The 17,530-nt window shown below is 36.9% G+C and overlaps 1 protein-coding gene across 1 annotated transcript in view; it reads right to left on the bottom strand.

The window, feature by feature from the left end:
- Window positions 1–17,530, bottom strand: part of PRTG (protogenin) — a gene marked incomplete at its 5' end in the record, with an annotated part of 118,189 nt that overhangs the window by 5,615 nt on the left and 95,044 nt on the right. The window contains 6 exons of the mRNA XM_008585898.1: window positions 1,202–1,322; window positions 1,490–1,672; window positions 8,709–8,879; window positions 10,667–10,794; window positions 11,476–11,662; window positions 12,300–12,395. Of these exons, the coding sequence (XP_008584120.1) occupies window positions 1,202–1,322; window positions 1,490–1,672; window positions 8,709–8,879; window positions 10,667–10,794; window positions 11,476–11,662; window positions 12,300–12,395 (886 nt within the window). The remainder of the gene's footprint in view (window positions 1–1,201; window positions 1,323–1,489; window positions 1,673–8,708; window positions 8,880–10,666; window positions 10,795–11,475; window positions 11,663–12,299; window positions 12,396–17,530) is intronic.

The raw sequence follows: 17,530 nt of genomic DNA, 5'->3' as shown, positions 1-17,530 counted from the left end.
GGTCCGGGTCCGGTACGGGGGTGACACTGAGGGTTGCGATCCATTGCCGGACACGAAAAAAGACAAAAAGGAAAAAAAAAAAAAGAAAGAAATTACGGATTGTTTTGGCAGGTAGTCGGTACAGGGATCCAAACCTTTGACCTTGGTGTTACAACACCGTGTTCTAAACCAACTGAGGTAACTGGCCAGCCCATAAATTTTTAACTTATATCTTCTCCTTCAGGTCTGCAGATTGTTTCACTAACATAACAAGTGGCTTGCCTATTAATGATGGTAAATTTATAGTAGCACTTCTACAAGATTTAGGCATCACTAAAACAATGTCCATAAAGATTTTATAAAAAATTCTGAAAGTGAGAAACATACAACAAAACCAAAGCACTTCAATATACACAAAGATATTAGAACTCTTTCATTAATGTAATGCTTTTTTGAGTATGTTTCTATGCACAAGTACCAAACATATATATATACACTCTGAAAAATCTATGTTAATAAAAGGAGACTAGTGATGGAGATTACCTAAAAACAATGTGTATATGACTGGTTTTTTTTAATTAAAAAAAAAAAAAACCTTAAAAAAATAAATGAAAGCAAAAGCCAAAATATAAAAGGTTAGAAATAGAAGAGTTCACTGAACGCAAGTTACTGCTGAAAATTTAGCCTAAGTCAAACCATAGATGAGATGGCCTGACAGAGCTGATAGATAACCCACTCCCTAGTTATTACATTAGCCTTCGTTCTTGTTTGGAGAATACCAACCCCACGTCCTGTTGTGTTCTCAATGACTCAGGCACTTCAGGTACTGCTACTTAAATATGAAATATTCTAGACAGTAAGGAATCCTCTCAGTAAGCAGATGCATCAGATTAAGTGTGCCATTTAACAAAAACAAAACAAAACACCCAAGGATACACTTTGTGTTTCTCAAAATACTGAGGAAATGAATGAGGAAACTAGGTCCTCATTTTAGAATATTTTATTGGCATAGTTAACTTTATTCAAACAGCAAGAAAATAATCTCCCTCCAAAATGAGCACATTTCTTACGCTGTGAGAACTCAAGTAACAATACTATACATTTATCTTAAAGTGTAAAATCCCAGTTACTTTAAAAGGCAGTTGATTTCCATTTGTTTCATGTGGTTCCTGTAATTTAAATGTTTTTAACTGACTCAACATCTCTAGCGATGGAAACACACCTGGCTTTACTTCGGTATATCAGGATGAGAACACAGATGAGGATACAGGTCAAGGCTATGCCAACACCTACAGCAATGCCAGTCATTGATTTCTGGTCCAGGTGGTAATAGCCTGAATAAACTAGAGGGGGAAACACATTTACTCAGAATCAATCAGAAACAGAAATGATTCCATTCTCACTGCTGCAAACTTTAACAACTTGAGGAAGCTTCTTTATTTCTTTTTTCCTCCTTTTTTTTTTTTTTTTTTTTTAAGAAAAGCCACAGTGACTGTGGCAGTATACAGACCTTTGGCATCAGCAGAATCTAAACGTTTGGGCCTCTGATTTGATTCAGAAGTTTCCTTTGGGAGTACTGCAAGCTCCACAGAATTTGAAAAGGGTCCTTCTCCCACCTCGTTGGATGCAGATATCTTGACAATGTACACATTTCCTGCTACCAGGTTTTCCAGCAAAGCCATAGTTATTGCCCCTATAAATACATCAATTATAAATTAACTAAACTTTTCTCCTTTATTTAGTCTTTCAATCACACAAACTTGGTCCTTTACTTCAAAAATATTTTTCTGATTATAAAAGTGACACATGTTCATTTTAGAACATTTGGAAAATAAAGATAAGTATAAATAAAAGGACAACCTCTCACTGTTAACATTTTATTGTATTCATATGTGCCCACACTAACGTGTGAATACATATTTACTGCATGCATTTTTATATCTAAGAGTTTTCACTTAACATTTTACCACGCACACTTCCTCCATATAACGATTCTCTGTAACTTTACTTTAGGAGTAGTTGCTAAAAGTAGCACATATTTTTGTTTAGGTACATATATGTTTAAAATATGTATATATTCATATATATATATGAAATATTTTACTCAATGCATAGATATGAATACAAATGGCATTAAAAACATTTTATTATGGAACATTTCAAACATGACACACACAAAGAGAATGGTATAATGAACTCAGATTCAATGATTATAATTGGATTTTTAAAAATCCAACGTGAGAATTTTTTTTCTTATTATAAATGTTTATACCACTTATGATAATAGCTGTCATAGGTGATCTTGCTCTTCCTTCTTAAATTAGAAACAACACAATTATTTTTGAAAGCATGAATATATTTTTCACCAGCCTAATTATTACTTCAGATTTCTTCAAGGTAAACAGGAAAGAAAATGTAAAGTTATGTAGGAATGTCAGAGTATTGAAGACCCAGGTCTCAGATTAACTGTCAAAATTACCACCAGCAATGTGCCTAAGATCTATTTCTCTGCAAAACTAATCATTTGAATTTATATATGATATTTGGTATGTAAAGCTATTTTCTCTGTTGGCATCACTACTAAGAAGGATTCCTGTTTGGACACTGCTATTTCCTTGAGGTGTCTTTCTCCTCTTGGTCTGCCACTGCACTGAAGTATTTTTCTTTTTTTTTTTTTTTCCTTTTTTGTCTTTTTTCGTGTCCGGCAATGGATCGCAACCCTCAGTGTCGCACCCGTACCGGACCGGGGACCGGCAACGGGATCGCAACCCTCGGTGCTGCGCCCGCACCTCGCTCAGCCAGTGAGCGGGAACCGGTCTGTATGTGGGATCCGAACCCTCGGCGGGAGTGCCGCCGCGCTCCCAAGCGGCGCACTGTAGCAGTGCGCCACCGGGCCGGCCCGAAGTATTTTTCTTACAAAAGGGACTACCACCCTAGGAATTAAACCCAATGTTAAGATGGCAGGTATAATAGAAATTCAGCCAGAAAGTTGTTCTGCCACTGCATTTGTGGGTGGATATGCACAGGGAAACCTACCTTTCCTGAGGTGATTTCATCTTATCTTTTCCTGACTCAGGGCAACCTTATAATAACTTCAAAGAGCTTACAGAAGTTTTGTAGTAGTCACCTCCCAGCCAAAGCTAGCTGCTCTAGTGCACTTGCGAGGGCGTATTTCATTATGTAAGTGACATGTGGAATGATCTGAGAGGTCATGATACAGAGGCCACCTCTGCAGGTCACATGGTGTAAGGCAGCCAAACCTCCAACAGCAATGCCAGGAGCCCAAACACAACTTGTTTTCATGTTCTTTGGTTTCAACTTGGCCTGAAGAGAGTGTGAGCTACTTGAGTACACAACTGTTAAATAAACAAAGTGACCCCTACTTAGAATCAGGAAGAGTCTTTCCACTGTTACTATGTTCTTAGGCAGATGAATTAAAAAACAAAGATGCATCGTGGTATGTTACGATTAGCTAGAAGGAAGAACATTTCAATTTCTTCACAAATAGAGATATAAAGAGTTTCCATTTTATCATCTAATACATTTAATTTTTAAAAGAGTTTGGCAAAAGCCAATCACGACCAGAAACCAAAAGTCTTTTCATTTAATTTAAATGTTATAAGTGGATCAGAGTACGTATGTGCACACACTCCCTCTTCCCACACAAAATGTGTCTTCATTAAAAAAAAAAAAAAGAAAACTATTTAAACTATTTATAACGTCTAGTTCCCCTATGAGCACATTCAAGGTACTTTCCAAGTATTAAAGTGATCTGACTGTCCTTACATTCTCTCAGCAGACCGCCTTGATCTCAATTAGTGTGAATATTTCAGTCTACTGCCTCTTATGTGTGTCAGAATCTTTAGCAAGACTAGGAGTTTCAAAAGCAAGACAGTATAATAGGCTGTTTGGGATCAATGTTGATCAAATCTTGACATGCTACCAATTAAGTAATTTGTGACTTGGGGTATATTACTGAACTGTACTTTTCTCATGGGGGCAATAGTTCCAACCTCAGGTAATTATTATACGGGTTAAACAAACTGTCACTGGCAAGTGTCTAGCACAAGTATATACATACTCAATAAGAGTAAGTTTTCTTTATCACCTCTGACACCTCTTCTTCCCCTTCTGGAGTATAGAAAAAAAAATTTTGTTTTCATATTTGAACACATTATGGTGGCTAGCAGAATGCTTTGTACAAGATAATTTACAGTAAATGCCAGTTGAACTTACATTAAAATACAAGCTGTGAGTGCTCATTTAAGATGTAAATGCGAAGGGTAAGATTTTGGGGTTGGAGAAGTGCCCCAGGGTACAGTCTCAGACTTTTCTCTTCTCTGTCAATATACTTTAAGTGATTTTTTCCCCCAGTTTCACAGTCTTAATATCATCTTCACACTGACAACTAAGTTATATCTGCAGGCCATACCTCTCCCATGAACTTAACCTCACGGTTTAATCAGCCTCTCTACTTGGACAGCTAAAACACATCTCAAACTTAACATGTTCAAAACCAAACCCTTGATTTCCCCCACTGATTTGGCTTCTCTTTTTACTTACAGCCCACATCAATCTACCAGCAAGTCTGGTTGGTTCTTCTTTCAAACTGTGTTCCTATGGCTTATTACCTTCAGCAACACCACCACTGTCCAAGCCCTTATCAACTCTTACATGGACACCTGTCTATTTAAATGGTCTCCTAGCTTCCACTCTTACCTCCTTATAATCAATTTTTTCAGGTGGCTGCCAGAACAATCTTTTTAAAATGTTAATCTGATCATGAGTCTCCAATATCTTCCATTTCTCTTAGAATAAAATCTATGGCTCACAAAGTCTGGTCTACGAGATCTGCCCTTGGTTACCACCCTGTCTCACTTCTGACTGCCTGCTCCTCCCCCTCATTCTTGCTGTTCCCTTTAACATGCCAAGCGCACTTCTGCCTCAGGGGCTTTGCACTTCCCCCAGATATCCATATGGCTAAGCTCAGACGTAATTTCTTCCAGGAGAACTTACTTACCTACCTCCATCACTTTGTCTCTTTTCTCTATTGTGCCTTCCTTTATAGCATTTATGACATTCCCTGAAAATGTATATATTTGTTGGTTTATACCAGGGATATAAGCTCCAGGGACTTCATTCTGTTCACTGTGATACTGCCAGTGCCTAGAACACAGCCTGTCACTTAGTAGCTATTCAATAAGAATCCATTTTAAAAATGAATATGCTCTTACTATTGGTAGTCCAGTTCATTTGGCAACTGAATTCCTTTATTGCAGGATTTTTAATTTCCATTGTGAATCTCCAATAGGAGGAATAGTGTATGATGTTTCTCAAACTTCTTTAATCACAGAAAAAAAAATTTTGAAGAGCAATCTTTTTTTAAAATTGGTACGTAATAATGGTACATATTTCTGGGGCACAGAGTGATATTTTGATACCTGAAAACAATGTGTAATGATGAAATCAGGGTAATTAGCATATCCATCACCTCAAACATTTATCATTTGTGTTGGAACACTCAAAATTTTCTTTTCTAGCTATTTGAAAATATACATTACTGCTAATTATCGTCACCTAACAGTACTACAGAACACTAGGACTTGTTCTTCCTATCTAGCTGTAAGTTTTTAAATCAGGGTAATTAGCATATCCATCACCTCAAACATTTATCATTTGTGTTGGAACACTCAATATTTTCTTTTCTAGCTATTTGAAAATATACATTACTGCTAATTATCGTCACCTAACAGTACTACAGAACACTAGGACTTGTTCTTCTTATCTAGCTGTAAGTTTTTAATCTGTTAGCCAACTTCTCCTTATCCCTACCCTTATCCTCCATCCCCTTCCTAGCATCTAGTAAGCACAATTCTACGGTCTACTTCTGTTAAGATCAACTTTTTAAGCTCCCACATATGAGTGAGAACATGTGGTATTTATCTTTCTATGCCTGGCTTATTTTTCTTAGCATAATGTCTTGCAGGCTCATCCACACTGCTGTGAATGGCAGGGTTTCCTTCTCTTTTATGGGGAGGGCCGTCTTTATGATTTCAGGAAACTCATAAAGAACGGAATTTAGGAACTGCTGAGGTAGAGCATAATTTCCTCTGGTACCTGTTAGATTTGAAAATAACTGAGTAGTTTCTGCTTATTTACTGTATAACAGGAAGGCAAAGGCTGTAATTTGCATTCATCATTAAATTACACATAAGTTCAATTCATATCATATTTCTGCTCAACCATTCTGTCATGTACCATTTTAGCCACAAACATCATATGCATACCAGAAACAATTTTTAAATGATTCATGAAAAAAATCTTGCTCTATCTGGTATTAAATAAGTGAATTGAATGTATATGTAAGTATGTATAAAGCTAATACATGTAGATTAACAGGTAAATGGGAAAAAGAAATTGACATTCTCCCTCTTCTTTTTTCCTTCATCTTTTTCTACACCATTACTTTTCCAAAAGTTACCATAAATAGACATAAAACATAATTTTACACTTTCTTTTTTCTTTGCATGCCATGTTGTAGTCCTTGGTTTTTGTTTAAATGTCAGTGAGTTAAACACTTTATATTTTTTTCCTCTCAAAAAAGTAAGCTCAGTTGCTTTTTACTTATATCGTTTATTTGTTCTTTAAGAATCACTGACATTAGCTATGAAAAGGCTCTCTACATTTAGCAAACGACAAAAGCCTTTCACTGGGAATGTTTCTTAAAATTGCTCCAAGCAGCATATAGCTTATTTTTTCCTGTGCACTATTATATGGTCAGAAAGGCTTATACAGATATAAAAACCTGCGATTGCAATCCACTTCACTACTGAGCTGTCAATGAGGCAAAATGTTGTTTTCTGAGCTCTGTCTCAAACTGACAAATGATTATACTTCAAAGGAGCCAAAATAAAATATTGTTTCTTTTTAGACAGGTACATATAAAGAACTAAAAGAAGAATGTGCTCATGTAATCAAAATTCTTTATTAATACTTATAACACCTTATTAAATCAGGTTAGTCATTTGGTCAAGTGTTGTGTCCATAAATCATTTTGGAATTGAATAACTGAAACTGAATTATACATTTTTAAGAATATTGTAGTAGACTGAAATGCTAAGGGCCCCCAATGAATTACACCTCCATCTATTCACAATCTTTGGTAGCCCTCTCCACACTGATGTTGGGGTTGGCCAGGTGATTTGCTCTGCCCAATGGGACATTAGCAAATGTGATGCAAGCCGAGGCTTGTGAAGCTTTCTAGGTGGGGCTCCCTCCTCCCTCTCTTCCTGATTCTGGAACCTTCCTTTGCTGTTTTTAGACTACTCAGATCTTATCGAAACTCTAATATGGCTGCAGCCTCATGAGAGACTAACAGAAGAACTGCCCAGCTGATTCCAGTCCAAACTGCTGACTCAAAGAATTGTGAGAAAACAAAACGATTGTTTCAAGTTTTAGAATGGTTTGTTAGGCAGCAATAGATAATCAATATAAATATAAAATCATATTGCTGCCAAGTACTTATTACTTTTGTTTTATTTTATCTTATTTATTTATTTTTTTGTGCTACTTATTACTTTCAAGTCTCTCTGGTGACCAATAAATCATTACTTATGGGGCTTCTGCTTACATAACATGAATATACAACTGTCAAAACACTAGATTAAGTTAACATTTGCTTATTTCATAACTGCATGGAGTTTTATATTATATGCACATAAATGTCTTTACAGTGTGTCTTCTTAATTGGGTAAATACTCCCCTTAAAAGATAAAAATGTATGTGGAAGTGCCTAGTACTGTACAGTGCTTAGAATATGTAGATAACCAACAAATTTCCTTCTTGAAATCCTTCCTAAGATTTTTATTGCTTGTCAAACTATTCTTTTCCCAGCATGCATATCTGAATTAAGGAAGTGACAAAATAATGAAGTTTTACTATGAGTATTTATGTGTTGGACAATCTAAAAGCTGGCGTATGGTACTTGTCCAAATAAAAGATCCAAGATTTTTAAAAGGATATAATGATAAAAGCATGCAGTAAGAATGTTAAGAATTTTAGAATTCCGTTTGTCTCAGCTAAAAAGTTAGTGTTACAAAAATTCAGTGTTTTTAACCCCTAATCAGCTTTTCCTTGTACTTAAGTGAACCCTAATTTATTTGCATATGGACCATTTTAGTAGCAGTGCAAAGGTCTTCTTCCTTAAACCAGGTCTTCTACCAGTGTGTCCTACTCCAGTGCAAGACACATCGCCACCAAAAACCTAGTATTCAGCCATAACAATTCTCTCTCCCTTAATCCTCTCTCTCTCCCTCCCATCATCCAAGTTATCAAGTCTTGTCAATTTTACCTCCTTAATGTCTTTCAACCCTCTTCTCCTTTCCATCATAATCCTCACCATCCTAGTCCAGGCTTACTATCTCTTTCCTGCACCACTATGTCTACTCTCTAACTAGTTAGTCCCTCCGCATTACCCTTATCCCCACTCCTCCTCAACCAAATCTCTTCTACTCACAACAATAAGAGTGATCTTTCTGAAACATGAATCTTTCTTAAAATAGGTCAATGGCTTCCCCAATGTTCTTTGAATAAAACCAAAATATTTAATAATGTTACTTCATACATAAAAATATAAATTCAAAACAGACTCTAGATCCCTCTTTCCCTTGTTTCCTTATCACTAATAATCTTACCTTTTCTTCTCTTTAGTAATTTACGATCATATTTACCTTCCCGGTGTAGGACCTGCCACTCTCCTGCAATCCAGGCCTTTCTGGATGCATACAGGATGGTGTAGCGTGTTACAACTGTCTCTGGGCCATCAGGGGGTTTCCAGGAAACCAGAGCAGTGTCATCCTCTATCAATGTCACTTTTACTCCAACTGGTGGGCCTGCTGGTGCTGTGCACACACGAAAAAAAATTGTATTACTAGGATAAAATGGTTCATAAACATTCAAATATCTGGCTGATAGGCTTAGAAAGGAATTTGAAAAACTAGAAACCACCATTAAAAAACCTCAAAATCACAGCTTTTAAAGATCATTATTGATAATAGTAAAGTACTACTTTTTCTTCTTTTTCTGAAAGCTAATTTCATTATTATAATATTTAAGACATTAAAAATATAAAGTAGATGGTAGATTTCTAGATGTAGAATTACTCAAAGGGATGGCCATTTTCAGGGCTCTTGATTTGTTTTGCTACACTGCTACATTTACAGTTCCACCACTAGTACCTGTCCACTAGATACTGAGTTTGACCCCACTAGTACTGAATCTAAATTATAGTTATTACTAAAATGTATAGAACTTTAACTTAGCGTGATCTAGGAGGCCACTGAAGAAAATGCTTCTGAGACCAAAACATTTAATTATTCCCCAAAAAGTTGTGAATCAGTGAGTTTACAGGGCAGACTTAAGTCTAATAATTTATATCTGCGAAAAGTAGTGAAATCTTAGAATTTTAGTTGATTCCATTGAAGCACCCTTGTTCTCCTGACTGCTCTCCTGACTGTGTCCCACCCTGCTACCATATATGCCCAGCTGTCCCCTGCTCTGCTGTAACGGCTGATGCAACATTTTGACTTTCCCGCTCTGCTGTAACTGCTAACAAACCTGGAACTTTTCCTGCCTAAAAGAAAGTTATAACCATATAAGGTCACCCCTAACCCCACTGTAAAAACCAGAAGTGTAACAATATAAAAGAGACAGCCCCACTGCATTCAGGGCGCAGCCTTTGTGACACAAGTCTGCTGAGCCAGTGCCAGCACCAATAAACTCTGCTTCCTGCTTCAAGCCTCGGTGTCCTGCCTCTCCCTGAGAGTTTACTGTAACATGGCTGTAACATGCTGTAACACCACGTTTAATATGAGCTAAAAGTATGAAGATCTGGTTTTTGGAACAACATCATGTATGGCATATTGGCCAAACCATAGCAAAGAAGCCCTATGCTCACTGACATAAATGTCCCTTGCTTTCTCTCAGCCTAATTAAAATAGAGCAGGATACTGGCCAACTGCAAAAAAAGTAAAATAAAATAAAATAGAGCAGGAATGATCCTTATAGACTATCCACTCCAGCATTCCAGAGATAAGGAAATGCAGGTCTAGAGACATGAAATATCTTAGCTGGAGCCATAGGTAAGCTACGGAATTGATGCCCAAGCAGATATTACACTGTACTGTACACAGTATCAAGCTACCACTCATACACAAATGAGTTCTTGTGTGGGTTCCTAAGATCACTGACAAATACATTATTCACTTGATTCTATTTTAAATTATTTGCGTGCAGTCTTGCACAGACTCCTGACTAAGAAAACAAAACAAAACAAAATAAAAGGCTTCCTTAAGGGACACTGAATTTAAGCCCACTTGCCAGAAATACATACACTGAGAAGAAAAAAAATTTAAATATAACAAAGGAAAAGAAATTTCAAAAGTTAAGAAACAAAACAAATGTATGCACATCAACTGGTAGATGGCAACAAAGGTAGTATCTTTCTCAAAGTGACGTATATATTTTTAAAATATTTCCTTAAAATTTTTTTTTAGGATAAAACCCATGCACATCAACTGGTAGATGGCAACAAAGGTAGTATCTTTCTCAAAGTGACGTATATATTTTAAAAATATTTCCTTAAAATTTTTTTTTAGGATAAAACCCATAGAGAAGCTGCCTTCTTTACCTTCTGGAAGTGTAGAATGGTAGACGACGGGGCTCCAAGGACTGGAAAGCTGATCCACATGTAATCGAACAGCAAATTCGTATTTGGTGTTTGGTTCTAGACCTTGAACTAGCATGTGAGTTTCTGATCTACAATAATGAGTGATGAAATTGTTAATGCTGGTACCACACTGTTTCTAAAAGATCGTCAGCATTTCCAGCCAATAATAGGGCATACTATTATTATTCATTAGCTCCTCATTTTCTTTAAAAACATTTTTAGACTAAAAGAGGAATGTAATTTAACTATTAAAATACTACATTTGGTATTATCCTATAGAAATAAGCCTACAAGTTGCCTCTCTGAGAGGAACCTAGAAAATTAACAGTATTAGAAATGTCCCAAGACACAGGGATTTCCCCTGAAATAATGGAAGTAAAATCATTTTTTAAAACATAGTGATCAACATCTTTCTAACTCTAACCTAGAAAACAGAAAGACAACTAGCCCTACTTTTTGATGCCAGCATGAAAATGGTCTTCTGTTTCTTTCTTTAAACATGCTAAGTTTAGCCACTTGAAAATAATACAGCTTCTTATTAATCTTGTTCATGAAGCTGGGCAAATAAAAATCACTTATGTAAATTAAGGGTCAAAAAGTGTAGTTTTTAGAACTGCCTATGGTAAGGATGCAAAACTCCCAGCCATTCTATAAGTAAAATAAGTCCTGAAACAAATACTTACAGGTGAAGCCCAAGCTGGGCATAAGATGGTAAGAAGTATGAATGGGGAAGAAAGCAAAGAAAACAACCATTAACAGAAGCTACATACGTTTGAAGGTATAGAACCAAAGAAGCATTCTGTAGGCCCACAGGGTTACAGCGGATGGTGTAATTAATGATTTGTGCCGTGGTGAACGCAGGCCTCCTCCAGTGCAGGAAGATGGAAGATGAGGTGTTAGCCTTCGCATAGAGATGGTGGGGTGGTGGTGGAGGAGGCACCATGCGATCACGAACAGCTATTGAAAAAGACAACGTTAATTTATCACACGGCATAACATTTAATGCAGAAAGTGGTAAAATGGTAAAATCATAATACCCCACTCTGGAAGTTGATTTTAGGTCTTTCTTCCACCAGAAATTCATAGTGGTCTAGAAGTATAACATCCAAACCTAACTAACTTTTCTGTGAGTTAGATAGAGTCAAATATTATCAGTACTTAATAGATTGGAAAACAGAAGCACAGAGAAGTCAAGTTACTAGCCAAAGACATTCAGAAAACCAGCAGTAGACATAGGACTAGAACAACATCTTTTGTAACAATAAAACTGAACAGCAATCGGAGAGAAACAATTAGTCTCAAGGTAAAAACAGATAAAAGAAAATTCAGTATGTACGTATTCAGTGGTTATTTTTCCCAGTTAAATTTCTAATGGTCTTTTGTATGCAAAATTAAGATAGATACTTATAATTCAGTACATCTCACTTAAATATTAACTGAGCACCTACTTGTTCAAGATAGTATGGTAGGCAGCATGAAGGATATTAAGTAATGAGACCACCAAGCCTTCCAAGTTGTAATGAGACTGAAATTTAAAGAAGAAGGAAGAGAAAAGGGAGTGGGAGCCACACAAGCTGCCACGACTCTCACTTACACACGCATCCTGGCGTGCTCACGGTCTGGTCCGCCTGATAGCCATCTTCTATGTTGTTGTAAGCCAGCAGCCTCACATGATATTTTCTTCTGGGGTCTATAAAGAAGACAGGCAATAATTAGGACCAGCCCTCTAGATATGAGCAAACTTCTGGATGGAACCCTTCCAGATTTTGGTTTAAAACCTTGTGAATGCATACAAGTTCTAAGCAAGCTTAATTTTTCTTTCTCTCCCTATACTGCACAACGACTCAACAATTTACTTTAATATGACATTGCTACTGTGACTATCTACCACTTATTTAAAATTTTACCTTACTAAATCTAATTTCAAACTATAACACTACCACAACCATTCCTCTTCCTCCTCCTCAACTAACCAGATAAGATTCTTGCCTTTCAAAGCCTTGGGGTTGCTTGATGGATGGTTTACAAAAGATTACACTAGAAATTTTTTGTTTAGGCAGTTGTATTAGACAGTAGTTTAATTAAAAAGCATGGAAATCAAAGTGAGATTGTTTTCTCCCGCCAAGCTAAGGTGAGTTACAATTATCATTCTTTAGTAACTCTGAAATGTTTATAACAATGTGTTGTTTAAGTTGTAAATTTATTTTGAAGTGTGCCTTTCTACAAACCTACTTTTTCAAGTTACGAGCTAAATTCACCAAGAAAGATGAGCTAGAGCTCCCTCTACTGGTGTTTGTTAAATATTACAATACTAAAACTAAAATCTACCCCATGCACGTAAAAAAAAAATTTTTTTTCAGGGCTTTGAGGAAATACATGGTTCTAAATTTGTGATATACTTTTCTAATATTCAAGAAGGTTAAGAATATAAACATATTTAAAATTTATTGTTTATGATGACATTTAACTGTAGCATACTTTGCCTAGAACAAAAAAATACTACTCAAAAATAATATTTCTCTATTATACTCCAAATAATAATAAAATAAACACTCAAATAAATTCAGAATTTCATAAGAAAAAAACAGTCACCCTTAACAGATGTAGCCCATGTAAAAGAAAAAAACCTTGGAATTAAATAAAAATAATTCTAGAGTAAATTCAAACATGCAAAAATCCAAAAACAAAATATGAAGTTAACGAAATTCTCCAAAGGAATTTAAGAGTTTTTATAATTATTTTAGAAAGTGATAAATATATTCTAATATTTAATTTTAAATGCATTAAAACGATGCCCTAAAATATAAAATTTTCATTTCCATTTGTTCTGGCAAAATTATAACCACAGGAAGTAAATTTCTACAACTAGAAATTTTTTGTGCTTTCCAGATAGACAGGTAGGAAAACCAATAACATTTGACTATCTTATAGAAAATATCTTTTAGATACATTATCTTATTTGACTATCACAAATCTATAAGGTATACATTATTCCCATTTTTTAAGCTTAATACCTTTGTAGTACCAGGGTATTAAGGAGAATGTCCAATGCCACACAAAGCTGAACCAAAAACTTGTGGGTATTTCTATGACAAAGTACAGAGCCTCAAAATTTACAAAATTACCTACGCCTTTGTCACAAGTAAGTTTGTGTCCTTATAAATAATTTTATTTATTTATTTTTTTTCCTTTTTGTCTTTTTTTGTGACCAGCAACGGGATCGCAACCCTCGGTGTCGCGCCCGCACCGCGCTCAACCAGTGAGCGGACCGGTCTCTATATGGGATCCGAACCCTCGGCGGATTCATCACTTAAATGATTTTCAACATTCAGCACTGAAATTCTAAGATTCAAAAGGTTTTGGTTCAGGTTAATGGCTATTTAATATGAATTTGTTTTCTTCTTTCTTTCCTCCTCACACATTGCTGAACGCATTAGTCAACTGAATCCTGAGTTCAGTATTACAAACACTCCCTCTGAATGGGTACAAATGGAATTCAATTGGCTCTTCACATTCTAGTTCTCTATAAATCCATAGTGCATCCTTGAAAAATAATTTCTTTACTCTGTCTCTACTCAATTAGAAGAGTGTCTTTAGGAAAGCCTCCTGAGCATAAGTTGTTGTGCCAGGAACGCAGCAGACACAGAAAAGGAAGGATAAAACAGATTTGCCCTCAAAGTAGCTCATATTCTCCTCAGGGAGCCAGCCATTATACAGCTATTCCTCACAGAAAGCTGATTTTGATGATGGTTATGAGTACAGGTGGAGAGATTAATCTTTTTTCCACTATGTAAAGAATCTCAATTGACACTGTACAAAAACTTCTCGGGATCATTATTTTTTGTTAGCCCTAAAATGGTTTCTTCAAGTTTTCCCTTCTTCCTCTTTCAAAACGAACTGCTTACACTAAAATTTAAACCCAGAATTGAACTTTTTTGTTGATCAGGCAGAAGCAGCTTATGTGTCCTGAAAAGATGAGAGAACAGAGTTGCTCCTCTAATGCCTTCAGCACCTGGCTGTTGTCCACTCAGAACAGATTCAAATAAGACCCATACGAGGGGCAGCAGCTCTTCTGGTGCCCATGTGGAAATCAGCCAAGTATTAGGGAGCAGTCATCTCAAATACCAGGGACAGGAAAAGGCAAGCCACCAAGCAGGAAAACAAGATCCTCTCTATCCAAACAAAAAAGGTAAAGCAAAAACCAGGAGAATTTTGGAAATTATTTCAATAGAAAAAAAGACTATAGGGCCGGCCCGGTGGCGCACTGGATAGTGCGCCGCTTGGGAAGCGCGGCGGCGCTCCCACCCGAGGGTTCGGATCCCACATACAGACCGGTTCCCGCTCACTGGCTGAGCGAGGCGCGGGAGCAACACCGAGGGTTGCGATCCCGTTGCCGGTCCTTGGTCCGGTACGGGGGCGACACTGAGGGTTGCGATCCGTTGCCGGACACGGAAAAAGACAAAAAAAAAAAAAAGACTATAGAACACACTCTATGAAAAAAATAATTTAAAGGAAAGGAAAAACCCATTCACATTTGTTCATATGTGATCTACTCTTCATGCCCTACAAAGAATCTCATTTTTAAAAATAAAAAGTGCCAGGTTAGGGGCAGAACTGAGCAATGGGTCATGTGGATTGGCCATGTGGGATTTGCCACATGCTCTTCTTTAGCTTTGAAAAATTTGACTCCAATCTCAAAATCTAGTCACTACATTATTTTGGTTTGTTAATCCAGAGACCCTGGAACAACCAGGCTTACTGTTGTTCAGCAGTTTGTTAGAAATTTGACTTCATGTACCGTTTGTAAACTTAAGAGAGGGACCAGGGATCAGAGCCCTCACATAAGGTTAAGATGAGCATTATCAGGAAATAATAGTTATCAGCTAAGAAAGAAAACAGAGTACAGCTACATAATCAATAGAATTAAGCATTCAGAGTAAAAAACAAAGAGTTAAAGACCAACAAAGAATGAGCCTCAGCTTAAGTAGCCCAAGTCCTAAAACTTTACAGTTCTGCGAAAACCCTCCAAAGCATAAGGGACAAAGCAGAGCCCAGTATCAACACTGTGAAATGCCACAGGGAACCAATTCCCAAGGCTGGTTACAGCCCTTCTTGAGCTAAGCACTGCCACGTATGTGGTGCTTGGTTACATGGACAAAGCAGAGCCCAGTATCAACACTGTGAAATGCCACAGGGAACCAATTCCCAAGGCTGTTTACAGCCCTTCTTGAGCTAAGCACTGCCACGTATGTGGTGCTTGGTTACACGAGACTCAGCAGACTTTCAGCTATGTGGTTTGGGGGGAAAAAACAGCAGAGTCAGGAAGAGCAGCCACAAAGAATAGTGTAGGCCTTCTCAAAACCCAGAGAAGGAAGGAGAAATGCAGAGACAGGGAGAGACTTGGTCCTGGTTCTTTCAAAACTCAACACAAGGGACATAAAATTCACTCGACCGGTCTCTATATGGGATCTACCAAGTGCACCACCGGGCCGGCCCACTCCTCAATTCTTAAGAGTCCTGGGGTGATGGCTTAAATAGGTAGTGTTTGGATTTAGGGTTAAACTTGCTTAAAGATCTAGCAACATATAAAGAGGAAGGGTCAGAAAAGAAAGCTCAAGTTAATTTAACACAAATCTGACCCTAAATGTTTTGATTTATAACATTTCAGCTCTGGAGTGTCAGCTTACATTAAAGTGATGGTGGTCCCTAGCCAAATGAACTTGTGTTTTCTTTATTAGGAAGTTGACTTTGGCCAAAAAATGATCTTCCTGACACACTGCTATGGCTATACCCTGTAACTTTTCTTCACTGGCTTGAGGACTTGCCTCACTGTCCTTCCTTTCTGATTCCTTCTCATTACCAGCCTTTCTACTTGGATTACTAGTCATGTAAGGAAGAGTCAGAACCAAAAGTCTGGCTGGCCAAGAAAGAACTCAGAAGTATCAAATAAACATTTATCAAGTGTCTACCAAAAGTCAAGCAACCACATGAATGAATCAAGGATTAGAATGATGCAACTCTTGCTTTTAATTTCAGTCTACCAAAAGAGACAGACTGATAAATGAATATTCTATATTCTATATGTATTATTTACTAATTATACAGACTTGAGCAATTTTCTTACTTTTCTAAGTCTCATTTACTGTTGTTTGGAAGATAAAGATATAATAAAACCTCCCTTCTAGGGATTTTAAGAGTATTAAATGAAATCATGCCTATTAAGTACTTTGTACAGTTCCTATGATTAGTAAAACATAATATTATTGTTGTTATGTGAGTAAAATTGCCTGGAAGAACAGAAAAGGGAGAACCAAAAATATGGTGCACTTAAATTCAGATATCATCTTTGTGAAGTCTTATGAACATCAAAGATTAATTCACAGAACGTCTACAGTCCAGAATATTAGCAAATTAGCAATTAGTAAATACTGAAGCTGAGCTTTAAACTACTCTCTGTCTTCATTAATATTCCCTGGTGTGTACAGCAGGCAAAGGCTCTCAAGTGTGCATCTGATTTGTACATATGACTGCAAGAGCTGTGTTTTGTGTTTACGGCCACTAAGAATGCTTGCTGTTTTGGCAACCAAGTCACATGGTGTATAATCCTCTCAGTGGCAAATCCACCTTCACCCATGTCTTCCATGTTAATCTAATAATCTCTCATCTGCTAATGAGAAAACAGCCCTGATGATGATGAATGCTTTGGAAAACAACTTAAATTTCTTCCTTAATGGAAGCACAGTAAATTGTTTCATAAAAGGGAAATATGGGGCCGGCCCGGTGGCGCACTGCTACAGTGCGCCGCTTGGGAGTGCGGTGGCGCTC

The sequence above is a fragment of the Galeopterus variegatus genome, unplaced genomic scaffold (genome assembly GCF_000696425.1).
Source record: "Galeopterus variegatus unplaced genomic scaffold, G_variegatus-3.0.2 Scaffold3751, whole genome shotgun sequence".
Classification (NCBI taxonomy): domain Eukaryota; kingdom Metazoa; phylum Chordata; class Mammalia; order Dermoptera; family Cynocephalidae; genus Galeopterus; species Galeopterus variegatus.
The sequence above is the reverse complement of the archived record's forward strand: the minus strand, read 5'-3'. Positions and strand labels throughout refer to the sequence as shown.